This window comes from Eubalaena glacialis, chromosome 5 (genome assembly GCF_028564815.1).
Source record: "Eubalaena glacialis isolate mEubGla1 chromosome 5, mEubGla1.1.hap2.+ XY, whole genome shotgun sequence".
NCBI lineage: Eukaryota > Metazoa > Chordata > Mammalia > Artiodactyla > Balaenidae > Eubalaena > Eubalaena glacialis.
In genome coordinates this window covers 103,317,470-103,342,225 of record NC_083720.1, presented here as the reverse complement: position 1 = coordinate 103,342,225, position 24,756 = coordinate 103,317,470, and the positions used below count along the sequence as shown (strand labels likewise).

At 36.8% G+C, this 24,756-nt stretch overlaps 1 protein-coding gene across 2 annotated transcripts in view; it reads right to left on the bottom strand.

Annotated features, from left to right (window-relative positions):
• CFAP299 (cilia and flagella associated protein 299) overlaps positions 1–24,756 on the bottom strand; it is a 628,891-nt gene that overhangs the window by 15,197 nt on the left and 588,938 nt on the right. For both annotated transcript variants that reach the window (XM_061191521.1, XM_061191522.1), the window contains one exon: positions 3,362–3,491. In XM_061191521.1, coding sequence (XP_061047504.1) covers positions 3,362–3,491 — 130 coding nt within the window. The remainder of the gene's footprint in view (positions 1–3,361; positions 3,492–24,756) is intronic.

Below are 24,756 nucleotides of genomic sequence, written 5' to 3'. Positions count from 1 at the left end.
GAAGAATTGTCATCAAAATTATTAAGAAGAATACGGACTATAAAAATGTAACTCGTATCATTGTTTGTAGTTCAAAAAACTTGACATATTAGCTTATTTCTTGACTCTCCTGCAGGCCTGTAAGAGCTGCTATGTGGATGCATGAAATGTAAAAGGATCATGGCTCTTTGACGAGGGTGAAAAAGCTAAGAAATCAGGTAGGTGATGTACATGCTACTTTTATATCTAGTCCATAAAAATGAAAATATATGTGTTATATTTTATTTGAGAACACTTGTGTTTGGGAACAGAGTACCAGATCTCTTGAGATTATTGTGTTTTTATAGATAAGACTTTTTCAAATTGTGGTTCATGGCAATCTACAACAGAATCACACTGGTCACTTATGAAAATATGTACTTCTGGGCCCAGTTGAGTCAGAATCTCTGTGAATCAGCTCTGAGCCTGTAGAGGGACTCCAGAGATCAGAAAACAATGATAACAACAACAAAAACAGACTCTCATCTTCCAGTTGTGAACAGTAACGCCTAGGGAGGTAAAGTGAATTTCTCAAGGCCATGCAGCCAGCTAATAGTAAAGTAAGGCCTAGAATTTTGTTTATTAATGCTGAGACAGACATCTTTTCCAGTAAGTTTTTATCTTTAAAAAGATAAGCTTAAAACAAAATTTAAAGAAATAGAAGTACCCAAATATCATTGGATGTCTCACCCAATAATTCTTTACTTTTATCATTAATTAACCAAATCCTTGTTCATTCTCCAAGATTTTGGAAGTAACTTTCCTTCAGACTCATCATGAATCTTTTGAGTTACAATTAAAATCTTCCAGGAAAAAAGAAGAAGATGTTATATTCCATGGATTGTTGACTAAGTCTTTGAAAGATCATGATTGATTATTTTGTAAATGCGTGTTTTAGTTAAAGTTATTTGAACCAGTCAAGCAGCAGTTTGGATTCAATAATGATTCTTCAAAGACATAGACAAAAACTCTAATGCATGACATACATTCTTGATATATGTATATGGCATCAGTTAAAATAGAGCCCTAAAAGAGTCTGTGTGATGTCATTCAAAACTGATTCAAAAATTTGTTTCATACATATTAATGATGCTATAGATCAATTTATATCTTTTCTTATGTACATAGTTTAGCCTTCTAAAAGGAAAAGACTCTGTGAATGCTATTTATTAAGTTTTCTGTAATTTGCCTCAAATGATAACATTTTGACACCCATCTATGATGAGTATAGAGGCACCACCAGAGAGAAGATGCACTCATAAACTCTGCTATTCATAGATTCATAATAAATATGGCCCTACTGATGTTCAGGTCCAGTCCCTCATCTTACTAATGAGAAACCTGACAACAAAAAAAAAGAGTAGTGTTCTTTTGAAGGAGATAGCATTGTGTCAGAAACTGTCACCATGGTTGTTAACTCTAACTCTCCCCCTCCCCTGAGGGAATGTAAGCTGTGGGGAAGTGTTATCTTTGTCTCACAGGAAACCACCAGAAGAGAAAAACAGGAGGCCACCAGAACTGATTAGAATCGGCCAAATCTATGATGACCTGGTCTTCAGTAGACCTCGAGCCCCATCATACGCTCATTGTAATACACAAGCATGCTAAGTGACATGCCTGCCGGTGGCCATAACAGAAGGAAAAAAAGGAGGTGGCAACCAGTTCCAGGAAGAACCCCGCCTATTCATGGAAAGCCAGTGCATATGCCTCCCTGTCATTAACCTTACCATTAAAAATCTTGCCTAGCTCACTCCCTGACTAGAAGTTGATTTGTGAACTAAGTTCCGGCTTCTCCATTCTCTGGCCATTGAATAAAGCTTGTGTTATTTCAATCTCAGCATCAGTTTTGTTATTGCCTGTGCAAATCTGAACAGGAAAAGAAGCTCCCCTGCCAAGGCAGGAGTCTTCAGCCAGGCTAGGGCACAAGGGTTGGGGGGGGGGTCCATAAGGCCAATCTAGGAACAAAACTGCTAGTTGTCTACCCAAACCTCTCTTCTCCCTTTTGTAGAACTCTTGTTTCTAGCTGGACATATGGCTACCGAAATAAAGATTACATTTCCTAGCCTTCCATGTAGCAAGATATGGCCATGTGACTAAGCTCTTGCCATGGAACATAAGTGACCATGAGTGTGGTAGCTTTGGGGAAACTTCCTTACAAGGCAGTGGGGGCATGTTCTTTGTACCTACTCACCTTCTTCCATACATTCTGTTTAAAAGGTGTTTGTTTTGGCTGGAGATCTATGTTGGCCTAAGAGGATGAGGGCCACCTTGGCCCAGATGACAGTGTAGCTGCCACTCCAACTTTGGACAGCCACTATCTAGACTTACAAGTGGGAGAGAAAGAAGTCTCTGTTCTCTTTAAGCCACCAGCTTGGGGTTTCTTGTATTTGGAGCTGTATCTGATTCAGACAAGAATCTATTTCTTGCTACAAAATTTCCTTTATTCACTTTTTGAGCACATAGTTACTAAGTACTGTTTATGAGCAAAGAACTACATTAAGTGGATATGAAACAAAATATTTTTTGTTTTGAAAAACTTTTTCAAAAGTTTTTAGAATCAGACTCCCCTTTACCTTCGGTCCATCCTTTACCTACCCCAGGCATATCACACAATTTCTATTCTTTCACTATGAAGAACTATTTTTCTTGACTTTGGATTTTAGACTGATACTGTCATGTGAGTAACATGTTTTTCAAAAGTTAAAAAAAAAACCACCGAAGCAATCCAAGCACATACGACTTTTACGTTTCAACATTCGACCCCAGCTATATGACAAATCATGATTAAAAGTCATGATGTAAATGTAGTCTTTGAAAATATGTAAGATGTAAACATTTGTCTTTGAACAAATTCAAAATATCATGGGACATGTTTTTAAAATATTTAAATCAAATGTATTTTCTAAGTTAATACTCAGAAATGCACTAAACACAATACTGTTTTCAGTGTTAGTCACATAAAAAAAGGTACGTGTGTGAGGTGAGAGTCTCTCTTCCCTAAATGACTCATCTCCCCATTCAGAGCAGAAAGTGACTGGACTCCCCAGAATCAGAGCAAACAGATTTGCTGCCACTGGCTCCCTGACCTAATTCTGCTGTCAGGCATGGAGAAGTGTTCCCACATGTGAGTTCCATTTAAATTCCCCCCAAATTCTTCCTTGCTGATTTCTGATAATTTATTGCTTTGAAGTTTTTTTCTTTAAGGACAGTAGATGCTCTAAGTTTCCACATAGCTTTTCACTTCTAAATTTAAAAGCTTAAGATCAAATATTTAATAATTTTTGAATGATGGTAGAGATACAATAAAATTTGAGGAGATACCTAAGTGTAAAAGCAGACTTACCTTAGGGTCCACGTTGAGAATTTTTCTGTCTCTTTTGTATTTGAAAAGTAAGCCTTCTGGATTATCAGCAATCACTTGGTAGTTGGGAGTTGAATTCCAAACAGCAACATGACTGTCCCAGTTGTAAAAACTATAGAAATAAATATTTATTAGGAATTAATATGCATAATGAATTAAATTGACAAATATATTTCAGAAAATATTTGGGGCAGTTCAGCTTCAAAATAAATGGATAGGATCACAGTCTATACAACCATGTAGACCACATGTGTGATTAAAATTCTTGCAGAAAAGATTAGACTGGGTTATTTTCAAATCATTTAGATACATATTTATGACTGTTTTGCATGATTTCCTGGTTTGGACACTCTAGCACCTAGGACCTATTCCAGTATCATATTCCCAGGAAGTCAAGAAGAAAATTGTTGCAATTTAAGGCTATTTCTTCTAGTTCAGACCCTTCAGGATATTGAGTATTCAGGGTATTAAGAGACTGTTTACTGGAAGGAAAGGCAGGCTAAGTCACTTCTTTTCATTCAAAACAAATTAATTCATTCCTTTAAGGTTCTATTTTTCAATAATATGTTTCCCAGGCAGTAAGAAAACTACTTGTGTTTGAGAGGTTACCAGAGGCCAGGCATGATGTGATGTATTCTACAACAACACCCATACTAATTTGCTCTTATTTCACAAACAAGGCAAGGATACTATGGGAGTTCAACTAGCATAGTTAACACCCTGCAACTAATACATCACAGGGCTAATATTTCAACCCAGATCTGTGTGTTTCAAAGCATACGCATGTTCTTTCTACTGTTCAACACTGCCTGTTCAATCCCTTCTTTGGATGTTCGTCTATGGAAACTTTCTATTTTTTTCCACCTCTCATTTTATACCTACTTGTCAAAAACAAATATAATGCTGTTATGTGCATTGGAAGTATCCTCAATACACTTATCTTTACATATCTTATTCCCATTAACATATTTCTAATATTATGTTTGCTTTTAAAATGACAGCCACAGAGATAAGTCATGTAGAGCTCACAGCCCAGTATGCCTCTCAAATATTTGTAATATTTATTTTTAATCATTTTCCCCTTATCCTATTTCTGGGTTGTTTTTCCCTCTATTACTCCTCTTCTTCATCTTGAAAGAGTAGATTTCATTGATTAAACTCACTCTGAATTACATTGTTTTCTGAGGCATCACCTTTTTGCTACTACCTGAAAATGTAATATGTTTGCCCTCAAATTTTTTAATACTCAGAAAAAACTGATTATATAGATCATATATTCATATCTTTGGGGGTGCATATTAGTGAGAACTATTCTCTCTCTTCCCCTCTTACTGCTTCTATGGCCAAGACATAGGAGTGTCTGCCCTTTCTGAGGCACAGAGTTAGGAAAAGTGGTTTTCCAACCATCTCTGTCTGTTTAATCAAGCCTCCACAAGAGAGCAGGAATGACTATCTGATTAGTGAATTGAGAAAAGGAGCTGAACATTCATGGCTTTCTAGGTCCTCACTTTAGCTAGCTTTCATGAGTGAAGTTTATCATGGCAGGCTCAATGCCCAATAGGGTGATGATAGGAGAGCAGCCTATAGTACTGGTGATAAATTCAATCCAGTGGTAAAAGTATTACAAGCCAATTTGACTATGCACCCAAGCTGGGTCCCCCAATTCAGTTTAATTCATAATAAAGGAGATAAATTGACCTCCATCCTCCTGGCTGTTCAGTTAGGAGATTCACAAATTGGAATAGGGGACATGGGTATGATCCTCAACCTTACATATATATATATATATATATATATATATATATATATATGTACACACACACACATACATATATTTCTGAGATATATAGATATACATAATCCCAATAAAATGCTTGAGTCATAGTTATACTCAGAGTGGCAGGGTTTATATCACACATTCTTATCTTGTTGCTCAGACCTCAAATTAAAAGCCTTATTGAAGTACAGGCAGATTTTATATATATACACTTTATCTAAAGAAGTTAATTTGTGTAGCACGTGGTACTTTTGATGAACTGATTTGGATTGTTAGTCAATACTTTTGTTTTCCTAGGCTGGGAAGGGAAACAGGTTTCATTTCACATGCCAATTCTGATAGCTAATAATTATTAGTATTTAATAAAGATAACTAACACTTATTTAATAAGCACCATGTGTTGGGTACTGTTCTGAGACTAATGAATCTATTATCTCATCAACCTTATTGTCAACACCATGAGGTAGGCATAAAACTATCCCCTTTTATACAGGCAGAGCCCAGGTGATCTTGAAGTGTACTTGTGGATGAAGATGAGGGACTGGATTTGAGAAGACACTGAAAAGTGGATTTAATGGTTATGAGAAAGACATCAATGAGATAAGAGTCTAGGATTACTCTTAGATTCTGGTTTGAATACCTAAGTGGATGGAATTATTTACTAGGAAATAAAATACAAGGTAAGGAACAGATTGCAGGAGGTGGGGTGGGGGCGTGTAGCTCAGTTTTAGACGTCTTGAACTTGAAATCCTTAAGAAATATCCAAGAAAATGAAAGCAAGGATCTTGGTTTGTGTTGTTTACTGCCCTATTTCCAATTCCTTTTTTCAGCCCATGCCTCACAATGGTAGATGCTAAATGCATATTAATGGAAGAAATAGATAATGGATGAATTTCTGAAGTTAGAGAGTTTTCTTAGATGGAGTAATGTATCTAGAAGTATCAGCAGTATTTAAATTCAAAGAGGTGACTGAGATGGACAAAGGAGAAGATGGAGATAAGAATGAAATCTGGAACATCAATTTTATCGGGTAGGAAGAGGAATCAGCAAAAGAGAGTAAAAAACAGTGACCTGAAGCATCAGAAAGAACCAGGAAGGAGTTACTTTGTTGCAAAAACTGAAGAGAGGAGAATATATCAAGAAATAGTACTTTAAGAAAGACAATAGTGCCAAATGCCTCATATATTAGATAAGGAATGAAGAGAGTTCATCGAAATTTGCACTTGGAAGGATATTACAGGAAAAGCAGTTGCAGTAAAATGGTGGGAGCAAAATTCAGTTATAGAGAATTTAAGGGAAGATGAGAACAGATTGCTGAATAAAAAATTCCTTTAGTAATTTAGTTATAAAGGAAACAAGAAAACTAGGGCAGCACTGGGGATACAAAAAATTAAAGGTCAGCTTTTTTTTTAAAAAGATGAAATATTCTTGAATATGTTTCCATGGTGTGAAGAGGGAAAAGTAGAGAAAGCAGGATCCTAAAGAGGCAGGAGCTACAAAAAGGCTTTGCCATAAAAAATTCTATATGAGAAGATGTATCTAATATACAACAGAACTATGATATTCCTATATCTATGTAGGTTAATTTGATTTTAGTAAGAACCCTGCATATTATTTATTACTATTCCTATTATATAGACGAGTGAACTGGAGCTAAGAGAAGATAATAAAAAATTTGAAGTTTACATTACTAGTAAGTACTAGAATACGGTCTCAGACCTAGTCTATAGAATCTAAAACAAGTACGTTTTCTAAAAATTTTTATTTTATTGTGGTAAGAACACTTAACAGGAGACTTGCCCTCTTAACAAATTTTTAAGTGTACAATACATCATGTTGACCGTAAGTACGATGCTGTACAGCAGAGCTTTATAGCTTATTCATCTTGTTTAAGTGAAACTTTATGCCTGTTGATTATTAACTCCTCAATTCCCCCTCCTCCCCAGCCCCAGGTAACCACCATTCCATTCTTTGAGTCTATGAATTTGACTATTTTAGATACCTCATATAAGTGAAATCATACAGTATTTGTCTTCCTGTGACTGGCTTATTTCACTTTTCATAATGCCCTCAAGTTTCATTCGTGTTGTCACATATTGCAGAATTTCCTTCTTTTTTAAGGTTGAATAATATTCCATTGTATGTATATACCACATTTTCTTTTTCCATTCATTTGTCAATGGACATTTAGGTAGTTTCCACATCTTGACTATTGTGAATAGTTTCTTTTAGACCACATATAGTTGAGTGTTGTTTTTTAAAATCCATTTAGCCACTCTGTCTTTTGATTGGGGAGTTTAATCCATTTATACTTAAAGCAGTTATTGATAGGGAAGGATTTACTCTTGCCATTTTATTAATTGTCTGTTAGTCTTGGAGTTCCTTTGTCTGTCTTTTCCTCTCTTGCTGTCTTCCTTTTTGTTTTGTTAATTTTTTTATTGATATATTTTGAATACTTGATCTTTTTCTTTTGTGTATCTTCTATAAGTATTTTTTTTGTAGTTACCTTGGGGTTAACATAAAATATCTTAGAGTTGTAAATGTTAATTTTAAGATGATAATAACAAGTTTAATCACATACACAAACTTTACATTTTAACTTCTCCCATCCATGTACTTTATGCTATTGTCAAAATTTATATCTATTCATGCTGTGTATCTTTAACTTTTTTGTTATGATTATTTTTTAATACTTTTGTCTTATAATTTTTATAGTAGAATTAAAAGTGATTTACCCACTGCCATTACAGTAATACACTACTCTGAATTTTTTTATATATTTACCTTTATCAATGAGTCTCATACTTTCTTATGCTATCATGTTTCTTTTTAGCATCCTTTCATTTTAATTTGAAGAACTCCCTTTAGCATTTTTTGTAGGGCAAATCTAGTGGTGGTGAACTTTCTGAGCATATTTTCTGCATGGGAAAGTCTTTATCTCTTCTTCATTATTGAAGGACAGTTTTTCTGGGCATATTACTCTTTGGTAGTAGCTCTTTTCTGTCAGCAGTGTGAGTCTATCATCCCACTCTCTTCTGGCCTGCAAGGTTTCTATTGAAAATCTGTTAATTGTCTTATAAGAAGGGGAGGAGGGTCCATAGAATGTGACAAGTTGCTTTTCTCTTGCTTCTTTCAAAATTCTCTCTTTGTCTTTGATTTTTGGAAATTTAATTATAATGTGTGTCTTGAAGTAGATTTCTTTGATTTATCTGATTGGTGTCCCTTAAGCCTTTTGGATTTGGATGCCCATTTCCTTCCCCAGATTTTGGAAGTTTTCAGTCATTATTTCTGTGAATAAGTTTTCTCATCCTTTATCTCTCCTCATTCTGGGAATCCCATAATGTGTGTATTGGTTCCTTGATGGTGTCCCATAACTCTCTTAAGGTTTTTTCACTCTCTTCCATTGTTTTCTTTTTGCTTCTCTGACTTAATTATTTCCAATGACTGGTCTTTGAGGTCATTGATGTTTTATTCTGCTTAATCTAGTCTGATGTTGAAACACTTTAGTGGGTTTTTTTTTTAAGTTTAATTATTGTCTTTAGCTCTATGATTTCTGTTTTGTACTTTTTAATATTTTTTCTTTGTTGAATTTCTCCCTTTGTTCATGAATTGTTTTCTTGACCTCAGTGAGCACCTTTATGACAGTTATTTTGAATTCTCTTTTAGGTATACTATCAGTACCTCTCTGTAGGGTCAGTATCTGGAGATTTATCTTATTCCTTTTTGGGGGAACATTCTTGCCTGATTCTTGATTTTCCTTGACTTTCTGTGTTGCTGCCTGCATATTAGACAAAGCAGGCACCTCTCTCAGTCTTCATGGACTGGCCTTATACAGGAGAAGACCTCCACCAAGCAACCTGGACAGAGATTCACTGGCCTCTTCTAACTTTTTCCCTCCCCAGGGAGAAGCAGGCAGCTGTGGGTTTTGTCACTTGCTCTGTGATGAGCAGGGAGTAAGATCTATGTATGATGTCTACCAGCCCAAGCTGCTGTCGGCATTTTCCTCCAGGTGCATGGAATGTGCCTGGCCCACCAGAACTCCAAGACTGGCAAAATTGAAGTTAGTCCTCTGGGGACCCCCCTTAGAAGAGCTGGGAGTCTGGATACACAAACCAACCCCTGCCTCCCTTGGGGGAAGCTGAGAGCTAGGGTGTTTCTTTTTCATAGTATGGTGCTATGCTGGCAGTAAGGATTCCAGTAAGAGGGTATCCCAAACCTCTCTACTGGCTTTGGTGAGGCTTGCTTTGCATTTGCCTGGGGGTACAGGGACCTTTCAATTAGTTTCTGGATTTCTCACAAAGGGAATTTGTCTAGGAATTCTTGCTGAATCTGTGTATTTGTGGGAGGAGAGTCCAGGGCTTCCTACTCTGCTATCTTGCTGATGTCACCAATCCAAATGCTCTTTTTAATCTGCTATTTCTTGATTTCTTTTATTTTTAATTAATTTTTATTGGAATACAGTTGCTTTACAATGTTGTGTTAGTTTCTACTGTACAGCAAAGTGAATCAGCTATATGTATACATATATCCCCTCCTTTTTGGATTTCCTTCCCATTTAGGTCACCACAGAGCATTGAGTAGAGTTTCCTGAGCTACACAGTAGGTTCTCATTATTTATCTATTTTATACATAGTATCAATAATGTATTTATGCCAATCCCAATCTCACAATTCATCCCACCCCACCTTTCCCACTTGGTATCCATACATTTGTTCACTATAAAACTTTTCCTAGAACTAACAAACATATAAATTTCAGCTAAACAAGGAAAAGACAGAAAGAAAGAAAAAAAGAGAGGGAGAGAGAAAGAAGTAAAAAAGGAAAGAAAGGAATAAAAAGGGGAAAGGAAAGAAGAGAAAAGAGATTTAAAAACTTCCCCAAACTTAGATTCTCTCCAGGTCATCACACTTTTCTCCTAATATATTATAATTAAATCTATCTTCTCTATGCCAACTTACCCCGACCACTGTTCCATCTCAGTTCTCTCACCTGAGCTGCTTATCCACATGACCTGCTCAATTGTAAATACTTACTGGGATAAATCATAGACTCCTCAATCTCAACATATCAAAAAATGAATTTTTCCCACCTTCCAAACCTGTTTAAATTTGCTGTACTGTCTCTATCAATAAGTGGCACTCAATAAATGTTCATTGACTAAATTAATGATATATGTCCATTCTTATTATTATCCAGTTGATTACAGTATTTTTAATTATTACAGAATTAAAATAAAGAAGTAGCAAGAAAATTTATTTTAAAATGTAATTAAGAGAATTGATCTAGAACATTGATCTGGGACTTAGGAAGTCTAAACCCTCATGCAGTGGTTTCAATTTTATCTTATCTAAAGTTTAGAGGTTGAACTATATATTGCAAAGGCTCTTTACAATGGTAATAGACTGTTATTATGAAAGCCTCCTTTGATTCAATGAGTTCTTACACGTTATTTTAATTTATGTCTAAGTGGTCACATCTAGAAAATACTTGTAGAAAAGTTCAAACATACTGTATCTAAAATAGATAGAAGAACTTAAGGGGTAACTTATGTGAAATTATTTAAGGTTTAGGAATACAAGAACAATTTTCCATTTGCTCCCCATGAAAAACATCCAAGGTTTGGGCATTTTGTTGTATGAGAGTGTACTTATACACAACTTATACAAATAAGTTGGGATAATGAATTGAGATAAATATGTGTAAAATCTGTTCACTAAGTGATAAGAGGGTCCTCATGTATGTTTTTGGAAACAATTACTTGTTTGTCATCTATTTTACATGATAACTCCTGATACCAGAGAAAATATTTTTATGACATTACACGACAACAGAGCGTTGGACCACCAGGGGGAGTAAATTTCAAAGCCGTGTCTCCAGAATACTTTGTTTGCCCTAGTTTTGCTCAATATCTTCCTTCAAATGGAGTGGAAATGGCATATTTAGGGAAATTATGAAAGCACAAAATGGACAAAGCTATCAAAGATTAGAAATATTTGCACATAAAAATACATTTAAAGGCAATCCAAGGCCTTAGGGGTGAATACAGAACAAAAATAATGACTATAACAATTGTAGTCTCCAGTACATAAAGCATAGGGAAAAAATAAGATCACTACCACAAGAACAGGAAATTTGAAATCACAGAGAACACATCACTGAAATAGAAGCTATTACCATCTAAGAGATTTTCCCCATGAATATAACCAATAGTTCATAATGATTAGGAGGGAGTTGTTTCAATCTCTATTAATTATGGAATCTTTTTGGGTTTTAAACAGTTGGACCAGTAGGCATTTACAGTACCTAATACTTGAATATGCTTATAAAGTTAAAAAAACATTTCATTTGAGAGAAAAATAAAGAATATTTATAAGATATAATTTTTAGGACAGAGAGATATTCACATTTAAAGGAAATTTGTAAAAAACAGAAATAAAAACCTACAAAAACGGTTTTTGGGAAATCAAAAGATTTTTATTGAGGGACTTCCCTGGTGGTCCAGTGGTTAAGAATCCACCTTCCATTGAAGGGGACACGTGTTCAACCCCTGGTTGGGGAACTAAGATCCCATATGCCGTGGGGCAACTGGGCCCATGCGCCACAACTAGAGAGCCTGCGTGCTGCAACTACTGAGCTCATGCACTCCGGAGCCCCCATGCTGCAACAAAGAGCCTGCTCGCAGCAGCGAAATATCCCACATACCGCAATGAAGATCCCACGTGCTGCAACTAAGACCTGATGCAGCCAAATAAATAAATAAATAGACACACACACAAAAAACAAAAAAACAACTGACAGTGGTTTACACCAATAGTTCATTTCTTTAAAAAAAAAAAAGATTTTTATTGAAAAATGAACATTCAGGGGATTTTATGAGAGTCATGGGGACATTTAAGCATTAAACATTATTGTCTCCTTTTTAATCTCCGTGTAGACAGTCTGTAAGTAGGATGGCTTTACAATTTTACTGTCCAAACTAGGCTCCTTCTGTGAAAGAAGAAAGCTGCTACTAATTGTGCCAAGACAATAAGAGTAAGCCCAGACGATGCCAGGAAAACTGAGATGTGTGGTCTCTACACCTACAAACCATTTAAACACTGCTGTTTTAGAGCTGATTTATCCAATGTTTGTGCAAAATGTTTCCAAAGTTTTGCCATGGATTTGCCAAAAATATGATAAAGTTGTTTAAAATAATGCTAAAACATGTTTTCTTATGGTTGATACTTTTTATTTTATTTTATTGCTGTGGAAAAATTATATTATATGAAATTGCAATTGTGGTATAGAGACATGAAATTTAATCTAGAATAATAAACACTCCTGTTCTTTTTCTATTTTTCAAATAATATCAAAGCAGTAAAACATTCTATAACAAACTAATTTCCTGAAATATCATATTCCATGTAAAAATATAGGTTTGATCAGTTATTTTTGTTGGTAAGAATATGAAATCTAAAGTTTAGTGTTTCCATAAGTTAGTTAACTTGGCTCCTATTCATGACTATATAATGTATCTCTAACTTCAATCAGCTATTTAATAAATGCATATGCCAGTTGGGAAAATATAAATAACTGTTGAACAACCTACTGTAATTATTAAAATAATTGAGAACATTAAAAGCCCTAGTGACAGGTAGTCAGAAGGGTCATTCAATTCAATTCAGCATGTCAAAAATGCAAACAAAGGATTATAATACAGCATGAAAAATGATACAATAGAAATTTGTGTGAGGTATTTTTGGACTGTAGAGGTCAAAAACAATACATATCTTGCTGAAATATATTTCTAATGAGATTTTCCTGATGCAAAGAAGCAGGGCCAAGCATTCCAGGTAGAAAGGATCGTAAAAGTTAGATTAGATAAGAACTGAAAAATGTTCATAATCAGTGTTAACATTTATGAGAGATATTCAGTAGTTTACTGCTAATGAAGCAGAAAGCAAATTGCTGCGGATTGAGAATTAAATGTGAAATGTGATTATTAACTGTCTTCTACCAAAGTGCAGAAAGTTTGGGTGTGCATTCCCTTTGGGGCCAGAGAGGCTCAGAGCAAAGGAAGCAAGGAGAGCTGGTAAGGTTGGCTTTCCTATCCCTTTAAGGCAGTGGATAGAAGGGAGTGTTCATTGCCAGCAGGCTATTGCTCCTAATTTTCATTTGAGTCAGAAAACAGATGGGCACCTGTCTAGCATGTTCATCATATTATGTGCTCTGAACCCAAAGTGCAATGTCAAGTATATGGACTGGTTATGGAAGGTGCTAAGGGAGAGATGAATGTAATATAATACCTGGGATACTTGACTATTTGTGATAAGTCCCCAACGGTAGAGAATAATGTAACCCTTGTCAAGAGGAACCCTTCTTACAGGGAGAGATTCTGAGGAAGTATTCCATAACTGCTTCCATACTCCTATGCTGGCCTCCTCACTGAAGGCCCTAGCCCTCTGGTGGGATGTCTGGAATGCTTCATTGCTAGCTCCATGCAATGGGAAAGAAGCAGGTGATAATCACAGATGTACTTATAACCATATCTCCCCATAGTAAGGCTATGGAGATAGATTTATGAGTTACACAAAGCTCTTTCTGATTTTGCAATCAGAGCAAGTATTAGAAACATCCTGAGAAGTATTTGAAACTTCTCAGTTGCAAATCATAGAGTGAGAACCTCAAGGTCAAGCAAGAATGCCAGTAGCTAGTCCTATAGTAACTGGGCTCTGTGGCCATTCCTGGTGAAGAGACTGCAAAGGAAGCACTTTCCCAAGGCAGAAACCTGAAGGAATGGTGCAGGGATGGGGTGGGTGTCCCAGAGAGCCCTACCTTAATTTCATTCTCTTTCTGATATTATTACTGAAACAACTGCCACTAATGTTATTTTACATTGGTGTAGTGCTTTGTCATTTACAAAGAGCTTTCACCTATGTACTCTCGTTTAATGTCCAGAATAATGATGTATTAGGTAGGGTATTTATTTATAGCTTATTACAAAATATTGAATATAATTTCCTGTGCTATACAGTAAATCCTTGTTGCTTACCTATTTTATGTATAGTAGTTTGTATCTGTTAATCCCATACTCCTATTTTGTCCCTTCTCCCCTCCCTCTCCCCTTTGGTAACCATAAGTTTGTTTTCTATGTCTGTGAGTCTGTTTCTGTTTTGTTATATGCATTTGTTTGTTTTATTTTTTAGATTCCACACATAAATGATAACATAGAGTATTTGGTTTTCCTGGTCTAACTTATTTCACTAAGCATAATACACTCTAGGTCCAACCACATTGTTGAAAATGGCATAATTTCATTCTTTTTTATGTCTGAGTAATATTCCATTATGTGTGTGTGTGTGTGTGTGTGTGTGTGTGTGTGTATACACCAACTCTTCTTTATCCATTCATCTGTTGATGGACACTTGGGTTGTTTCCAAACCTTGGCTACTGTAAATAGTGCTGCTGTGAACATTGGGGTGTATGTATCTTTTAGAATTAGTGTTTTCATTTTTTTTTTCCATATACACACCCAGGAGTGGAATTGCTGGATCATACGGCATTGTTTTGTGGAACCTCCATACTGTTTTTCACAGTGGCTATATCGATTTATATTCCCACCAACAGTGTACAAGTGTTCCCTTTTCTCCACATCCTCACCAACGTTTGTTATTTGTAGACACATTTTATGTTTTTGATGTCACAGTTTACACTGAGCATACATAAGAGACAAGCCTCAGAAGGAGACAGAGAATTGCATACAAATGTAAGAGGAGTAAGACAGTGCCATGAGAACCAAAAGGAATAGAAGGCATGAAAAAACAATGAGGAGATCCCCCTTGTCAAATGCAAGGAAGGAATGAGAAAATGACCAAAATTTGATGGCTATTATTGGTAACTGTTCTCTTTGGGGTTAGCGAGCATTTATCTTAGGCTAAGGAGATTGTATAGATAAGTAATCTCTGTTGCTTCTACTGGAATTACAAGATTAGAGTTCTGTTACTTAAAAATAACAAACATTCTTTCACTTAACATACTTTTTCTATCTGGAAGGTCTTGACAACTCAAATTTTGTGAATATGAAAATATTTTGAACTACTGCTCCACTCAGCAACCTCACACTCATTTTTACATTATGAATATTGAGATGTTCTTTAGGTTTACTGATCTTTCTATGAGTAGTATGCCAATTCTGCCCTGTAATCACCATAGTTTTCCTTCATATCTGTGGATATATTTCTAGAATTAGAATTTTCTAGTCATGACTATGTGACAAGGCAAGGCTTTTCATTAAAGAAATGTCAGTATATTAGGGAGAGGAAATCATGGTGGGTCTTGGGTCCTAGGGACCAGGGAAAGAAACCAGAGGGGAAAACTGGAGTGTAGGTATGTCGTGAGGGAGACTGGCTACTCCCCCAGGCTCAGGCACTGTAATTGTGCTTTGAGGTAAAATGGCTTTGAATTTGTGTAAACTAAAAGAGATGTGCAATTTAGAACTATATTATAAGTGAGTTTAATGAAACAAGGTTTAGGCAGCATGAAGCTATGATGGAGGAATTTAATGCTGGAGGAGAGAGACTTCCTTCTCTGCTGCTATACTTGGAGACATCGCCCAGATTAGCAGTAGAACCCCAGGTCATTAAAGTACTTTTCTTAAGTGGATAGGAGTTTTACTAGGCATTATCTGCCTGGTATGGTATGTTTGTCTAGGAAATGGGATCATTTGGCAGTACAAGTAAGATGATTTTGAGAACATTAGAGTTTCTGTGCTTAAATCACAATTCTCTAGAAAGGGAAGGCATCTGAGCTTCTAGGTGGCTGGGTTTCAACAGGGACAACGTGTTAAAAGGGGGCTCCTTGGCTACTGAAGATGGTTTTGTGACTTTGTGTCCTTCAAAGGATAGTAACCAAGATTTACTCACTTTGGAACAGGTAGGCTTGGTAGGCAGAATTCAAAATATCTTCTGCGATCTCTGCTCTTTGGGGTTGGATCCGCAATATGTTATGTCACTTGGCAAAAAGGACTTTACTAATTGTTTGACCTTAAAATTGGGAGAAAATCCTAGATTATCCAGACGGGCACAATGTAACCATAAGAGCCCTTAAAAACAGAAAAGGAAGCCAGAAGTCAGAGAAATTCAAAGCATGAGAAGGATTTGATGCACTGTTGCTGGCTTTAAGATGGAGGGACCACGGGGACCTCAGTTCTATAACTAGATAGAACTGAATTCTGCCAACAGTCTAAATGGGCTTGGAGTGTATTCTTCCCCAGAGCATGCAGAAAGGAATGCAGTTCTGCTGACACCTTAATCTCAGTCTTGTGAGACCCTGAACTGAGAATCCAGCCACACTGTGCTGACCTGTGGACGGTGACACGAGTGTTATTTTAAGCTGCTAAATTTGTGGTAATTTGTTACTCAGCATTAGAAAGCTAAGATAGTAGGTGTTGTAAGAGCTTTGGAGTTAGCTTAAGGGAGTATGTTGAGGATGAAATAAACATTTTGTCACAGTTGGGAGGCTGGGATGGATCGGAGGCTCAAAATTTATTTTGAATATTAAAAGGAATGTGACCTCATTTTGTACTCGAGATTGGTGAAGCAGAATATCAGTTATAAATAGAATGTGATCAGGGAGAAATAACAAAAATAACACTGAAACAACACAGATGAAAGCAATGAGAATCCATGTAGTAGAAAAACAACCTTAGGCAGAAAGAGAAGCCAAACACTTCATAGCCTTTGACTTTTCATTGGACAATTTTGTATTTCTGTACATGCTATGGAAAACTATCTTCAAAAAAATGTATGTCTGGGGCTTCCCTGGTGGTGCAATGGTTAAGAATCCACCTGTCAATGCAGGGGACACGGGTTCGATCCTTGGTCTGGGAAGATCCCACATGCCGCCGAGCAACTAAGCCCGTGTGCCACAACTACTGAGCCTGCGTTCTACAGCCCATGCTCTGCAACAAGAGAAGCCACCGCAATGAGAAGCCCGCGCCCCACAATGAAGAGTAACCCTCGCTCGCCGCAACTAGAGAGAGACCACACGCAGCAACGAAGACCCAAAGCAGCCACAAAAAAAAAAAAAAAAAAAAGAGTATGTCTGCCCAACTGTACAGAGCTAAACCAGGAAAAGTTGTGCTGGCTCTTCTGGGACAGAATGAAAATGGGAGCAGCTATTCGTTGGGGCCCATCGTGGTGAAGGTAGTAAGAATTGAGGGGGCAAAACATTAAGTGGAAAGAATCAGAGCTGCTCATTCAGCTCTCCTTCCTCAATGGACATATCTCCTTTGAAGGCCTTCTTTATTTAAATAATGAAGTGTTTAATGATTTATATTTACAAGTGAGACCATTACCTTATACTTGTTCTTTTATACCAGAACTCTTTCTACTATACTACAATGTTACTCAGTCTTTTTCCTGCAAACGATTCTCCTTCTCCTTCCTTTGATATTTTTTAACAGTGAAACAGAAGAAACAATGTCTTATCACGTTTATGAGCCATGATCTGATGAATGTGAGTCATCAGTAAGTGACACTACTACCCACCCTGTCACCCAATCTAGAAATGTGGGTCACCTCAGGCTTTTCCTACTTCCTCACCCTGCATCCTGTCTCCCATCAAGTCTCATAGATGCTATCTCTATAACCTCTCATGTCCACATACTCCTCTCCAAATGCTGCATCATACACCAATTCTTACCTGAATTAATACAATACCTTCACAATCAGTCCCCCTCCCCCTTTTGTCTGCATCCCCTATCATCTATCGTTCTTGCAATCACAGATATCTTTAAAAATATCACATCAGATATTACATCCCTGCTTAAAATATTTTCCTGACACCTATGGCTTTCTAAACACGCTCTGTAGCTTAGCACACAAACTCTCCCAAACCTGGAAGCTGCCTCTCTGGTCGCACCCCACAATCCCAACCCCAGATTTCTCTTAAGCTTTTCCCACTATCTGCATTTCTTTAAACATGTCATTCCAGGCCCTGCCAGTGCCTCTCTACCGTTGGACATGCTGTTTTCTTTGCCTGGACTGTTCTCTCCACATTTCTTTTTCTCACCTAGTTAAGTACTACTCATTCTCCAAATCCGATATCACGCAATACCTCCCAAGGGAACCTCCAACCCTCACCTAGCCTAATTTATATTCCAGTCTCTGGGCTGAATAGTTACCTACTAACAGAAACAAAAGTTCTGTCCTGTAACAATTGATTTACTATTCTGTCTTCTCAATTAGCCTGTGAGCCTCATTAGGGTAGGAATCAGCTTTATCTGACTACTCCTAGAGCTTCTTGTGGTACCTGGCACTTGGTTATTTCCAACAAATGTTTAACCTTTCCCTCCGCTACCACGAGACTGCCATGAGGGGTATGACTTGACTTTCATCTTCAGCATCAGCTTCTCTTTTGCTCTTGGGTCTACTGTCACCTTCTTTGTCCTTTTGTCTTCACTGCTCTGCTAAGAGATTTGAGTCAGGACATTATGAACTACTCATACATTAGCACAAAATAAAATGTGACTTCTTTCATTTGCCAATGTCATGGATCTCTAATTGTCGGGGTGTATGCTCTGTCACTTTTAAGAGGACACATTTTTGTGTGGGAGGTGAGGCAGTTTCCTGACTGTCCTTCAACCACATCACATACTCAGCAACCTCTTTTGTTTATACAAAGCATAACTCTCTTGTCAGTATGACCGGAGCATCAGGCACCCCATTGGAAATTGAATGGCAGAGATCACTATAGTTGGGTAAAACACACTGCATTTAAAAATCCATTGTTTCACCCTTAAGAAAGCTGGTAAGATATGCCTTTGACAAGTATTTGAACTTGATAATAATGACAAAATGTAAAAAGGTAAATTAGCAATATTTTGTTCAGTAAAGATAGAGTAAGAAGACCAAAAGAGACTACATATTGAATGTTATAAAGCTTCCAGAGTATATGAAAGGGAAGACATGTAGGTTACTGTTTATTTGATTGGCACATACCAAGGGATTTCCCAAGCTTAAAAGTAATGGAAGAAATCTTAAAGGAAAAGATAGATCAGTTTAACTTCATAACAATTTAAAATATTTTTATGTCATGAGAAGTCATAAATAAAAATAAAGGCAAACAAAAAATAAGGAAAATATGTGCTATAAATATCCTTAAATTATAAAACTCTCTTATAGAGTAATTTTTAAAATTTCAATGATCCTAACTTTTAACGTTGGGAGAGACCAAGGATAGATAGGTCATGAAAATAAAATAATAACCAAGAAATAATTGAAATGAGCATAAACTTTGCTAATAATAAAAGGAATGTTTTTGACTTTTAAAATGGGGAATAATTAAGAAGCGTGTAATACTTCCTACTAGCAAGGGTGCCATGAGACCAGCATATGCATTGATAGCTTGTGAGAGTGCAAGTTATTACATTTTTGGAAAGCAACTTGGCAATGTGCATAATAAGTCTTGTAAGTATTTATACCACTTGACCCAGCAATTCCACTTCTAGGTACTATAGACAAAGATGTATGTACATAAAGACTCTTCACAGTATTATTTATAATAGTGATGGTTTGAAATCAACTTATGTGGTCCAAACTCTTATTCTAGGCAATCAGGAGGCCAAATTCTTACTTAAACTGGGTCTGCAACTAGTAGTAGCGATGAGGAGTTAGTAGTGGGAAAAGGCAGACTGGGAGGTAGAACATGTAGAGAACAGTGGTTTTTAAACAGCAGCTATTGTGAGTCATTTTTGAATTGCAAAATCAATTTGCTGGGCCACAGTCAGAATGAAAATCCAGAATGGTGTAGAATGGAGTAGAAAATATCGGAGGGCACTTTACTGCATAATTTTTACAAAATGTTTATCTAGAGTATTTATTTAGAGACTCAGGGCATCTCCTCTTCCCCTTTAAAAAATGTTTTTTGAAACATTTCAAACACACCTAAAAGTAGAGACTAGAGTGACAAATCCCCATGTACCCATTATCTAGCATCAATAATTATCCACAAAGTGTCCCTCAGTTTCATCTCTCCCCTCCCACAAACTCACTCTCACCAACCAAATTAGCAAGTTCTGGACTTTATATCATTTCATCTGAAAAAACTTCAGTATGGATTTCTGTGATATTGTGATATAATAAGAAATATATATTTGGTCTTCTTCCCATAAACCCTTGTAATTTCTTGAGCAGTAGGGGTGAGAGGAGAATGTTTTGTTATTCAAAATAAGCCCTTTTCAACCATCCCTGAGTGTATGCTAATGAGCAGACTCTTGGTGGGGCCCTAGATAGCTTCAGGATGGGGGTTGGTTGCCAGAGGAACTGACCTTGTGATTCAAGGGTTAGAACTTTCAGTCCCACCCTTGGACTTCTAGGGAGGGGAGAGGGGCTGGCTGGAGGAGCTAGAGATTGAGCTGATCACCAGTGGCCAATGATTTAATCATTCATGCCTACATGATGGGACTTTTATAAAAACCCCAACCAATGGGGGTTTGGAGAGCTTTTGGGTTGGGGAACACATCTCTGTTCCAGGAAGATGGTGAACCCCAAACTCTATGGGACAGAAACTCCTGCACTCTTGGACCCTTCCAGACCTCACCCTATGAACCTCCTTCTCTGGCTGTTTGTCTGGGTCTTTTATAATATCATTTATGATAAACTGGTAAACATAAGTAAATATTTCCCTGACTTTCATGAGCTGTTCTAGCAAATTATCGAACCAGGTGGGGGAAGTGGGTGGTGGGAACCCCTGACTTTGCAGTCATCTTGGACAGAACCGTGGGTACTTGGGGACCCATTACTTGCAACTAGCATCTGAAGTGAGGGCAGTCTTGTGGGACTGAGACCTTAAACCTGTGTAGTCTGACTCTAACTCTGGGTAGTTAGTGTCAGACTTGCATTAAATTGGAGGAGATCCAGTTGGTGTCCTGAGAGTTGGAAAATTCGTGAGGGGAAACCCCGCACCCCATATCAGGTGTCAGAAGTGTCATAAGTAGAGAAACAGTTTTCCTTTAATCTCTAAAAGATAGCCCTTTTAAAAAATATAACTACCAGTTTTTTATCATACCTTAATATGACAATAATTATTCAATACCACCAAGTACCCAGTTACCATTCAAATTTCACCAATTGTCTTACTAGTTTCTTTTTTACATAGAGTTTGCCGAAGTCAGAATCCAAACAAGGTCCATATTTTGTAGGAGTCATGAGACTTCAACCAATGGAGGACAAAGAGCCTTAGAGGGCACTCAAATTATTTTGAAATAATGCTTAATAATTGAAAATTGGTTAACTAAAGACAGCACCATAAAGTAAGACACTGGCAGCTGTTGTAACTGATATCCATGAAGAATTTTCAGAGAGAAGATAAAGTGCTACTATATAAGATTCAGAGTTGCATATATACAATAAGACAGCAAAAAACACATCCATGAACACACCTACACATACGATTGACTACTTGACAGTCGCCGCCACCTTTGATAGAACTTTTCCCTCTTTATAGTAACATCACAGTAAAAAAGGGCAAATATGTTCTTGAATGCTTACTGGCCCTTAGAGCGACATATATACTATACATACTGTTTTGTATATATCCTGAGAGACTATAATGAAAGGCAAAAGTGAAAGGTTGTAGTGGAAGAGATAGTGGTAGATGTGGTGAGAGGTACACAGTTTGGGACCCAGTTAGATTCAAGTCCAACTCCACAAACAGGTGTGCCTGAGAATGTCTGTAACCCCCTCCCTGATTGGCTAGGGGCAAACTTGTATTAGCAGCAGTCCTTTGAAGGCAAAGCCTGTAACAACCAGGAAGGAAACCCTCCTTGAGCTAGTGATGTTTTCCCTCTTGGAATAGGTTATTTAAGAAAAATGTAAATGTTTTGCTGCTCTTGCTTTTGTTTAGCAAGTAGCAGGCATGTAACTGATTACATGGCACACATTCGACCTACAGTCACCGAACTGAGCAGAATTTTGCCCAATAGCCAATCTTCTATTTCTTCCTAATATATATGTCTGTGTGTCTATGTATGTTATATATACATATGTTATATATGTTATACATGTATGTATATTGTTTATATTTATAACATTTAAAATAATTGTAAAATTTTCTGTTTATAACATTTTAACATTTATAACACTTCAGGATTTTGAGTTAGGAGAGATTTTGATTTTCTCTTTTGTACTTTATATGCTTTTATAGTTTACATGTTTTCCACAATGAGCATACAATATTTTTAAGTCCAAAAAGAGCAAAATGTTTCTTTTTAAATACAGGCAAAAGAAAACTCTTTATTAGAATATGTGTATTAAATAGATAAGTAAAATACGTGGTTTTCTTTTGGTTCCAAGTATGTCTGGATGTGATACGCTTTGCAAGATTATATGAAAAATCTTGAAGTATAAACTGGGGGGCTGATTTTGAGAAAAAGAGTATTCTTGAGTTTTTATCTGGGACACTAAAAATTGACATGAAATCCATCTATAAACAGTAAGTTATTGTTTTATTTTTGAGAAAAATATTTAAAATTACCTCTCAAGCTTTTAGTCATAAAATCATGAAAAAGAGTTGTACCTGTTTCCTTACCTTTTTATATTTTAATTTGAAAGTAAAAGTTAATGATATTTGTCAACTGTCTATCTCAAAACATATGTGCTATTCACATATACACAAAATAATAATAGTCATTCTTCAAAAACAGTAAAAAAAACTGGTACTCCTATAAAAGGAGCATTATCACTGCTAATAGTATAAAGAATGACCTCCTTGGATAACTTCATTTTCTCTCATTGTGTTAGTTACTACTTATATTTTAAAAATTCCACATCCATTTCTCTGCCTGGACATCTCAGAGATTCAGAATTATATATCTATCTACTGTATTTTGGATATTTCACTGGCACTTTAAATGCAACATATCCAGAACTGAGTCCTTGATCTTCTCCTTGAACTACTGTTGCCCTGAATTTTCCTTCTGTCATTTGTTGGTACCTCTGTTTATAGAGACATTCATGTTTTAGATCTGGAATTGGGCTTGACTCTCCTCTCTCCTCTCTGCATAGCCCGTTTCCACTCAGTTCTGCCAGTTTCCCTCCATTAATATTTCTCATATCAGGTCCCTTGTCATCCTGACTTCCTCATTACTGCCCTAATCCAGGCCCTTAGCTTGTCTGTCTCCTTTCTTCCTGTCTTATATCTCTTCAGTCCATCTTCAACACAGCCTCCAGGGTGTTTCTCATACTCAGATTTAACCACGTTGCTTCCCGATGCAAATCCTTTTCAATGACTCACCATCACCTATAGCATAAATTCCAAACTTCTTAATTTGGTTTGCATGGGTCTTCATGTCTTATAGCTCCCAGTTTGAGGTTCATGCTGTAGCAACCTTGAACTGTGAATAGTTTCTTTCCTATGGCATTTGTTGTTTTTTAGTTTTACGCCCTTGTTCATGCTGTTCCCTCTGCCGAAATGCCATTTCCCCATCTTCCATGCCTGGAAACGCCTATGCATTCCTTAAGAATGAGTTCTGTCGGCCCCTCCTCTAGAAAGCCCTGTCTTTTCCCCACATGAATTCTTTCTATATTTTCCTGTATAATTGGATATGCCCTGGGCATATCTATATCTTTCTATTTCTAAACTGTTTTATAATTGTTTCTCTATGTCTCTAACTTTTTATTGGACAACGTGTTCCTTGAGGGAAGGAACTGTATCTTATCTATCTTTTATAAAATCACTTAACGCTATGCCCAATGCATAGTAGGTTCATAAATAGAAATTTAGAAAATAAAATAATAAATGATACATGGAAGGATAAACTAAACTATTTAAAGATTAAGGATATGAGAACTGGGCTTGGTGCTTGCATTTGTCAATTAATATGGGGGAAATAGTGTCATGAAAATTTAGACTGGAAGGAGACAAATGTGCATATTAATAAATAAGAAAATGGCTATTTAATTCATGAGAAATAGAATAAAAGTCAGGTTAATAGAAGTACTTTGTGGGTTTTAGAATGATTAGGTTGAGTAACTCTCGATAGGGAAATAATATTTTATTGGTAAGTTGGGTTTACTTTCAGTTACTTTTAGAAAGTCAGCCACAGCCCAGAATAGAAGTCCTCACCCCTACCTTAACCACATCTCAACCTTTCCTTTCCCAAATCCCCGTGTATACTCCTAAAAGTATTAGAAACTGAGGCCAGAGCTTCTCGCTTCCGGTGGCAGAAAGAAGTCATGGATATTTCGGGGACTTCTGGACATTATTAAAAAGTAACATAAAGAGACTGGAGGCTGAGGCATCACTATTTTGCAGTAAAAGTCACGTATCTTAGGGCAGGCTGGCTCAGAGACATCACACAGAAAGGAGCTAAAAGGAAGATGCATTATGGGAAGAGAAGGTAGGAGAAGGGGCTAGAACTAGAGGGTAAGAGGACATCCAAGTGGCATACCCTCTCAAGACCTAAAGACATCATGTGAAGACATAAGTCATGAATCTTGGCCTCTTCTGCAGTCCAGGAAGCAGGTTAGGTACACTGACACTACAATCTGGCTCCTATTCTATATGACCCCCCCCCTTTGATTTGCTTAGCATTGATTCAATTTGGTTTAGTTAGGAAATA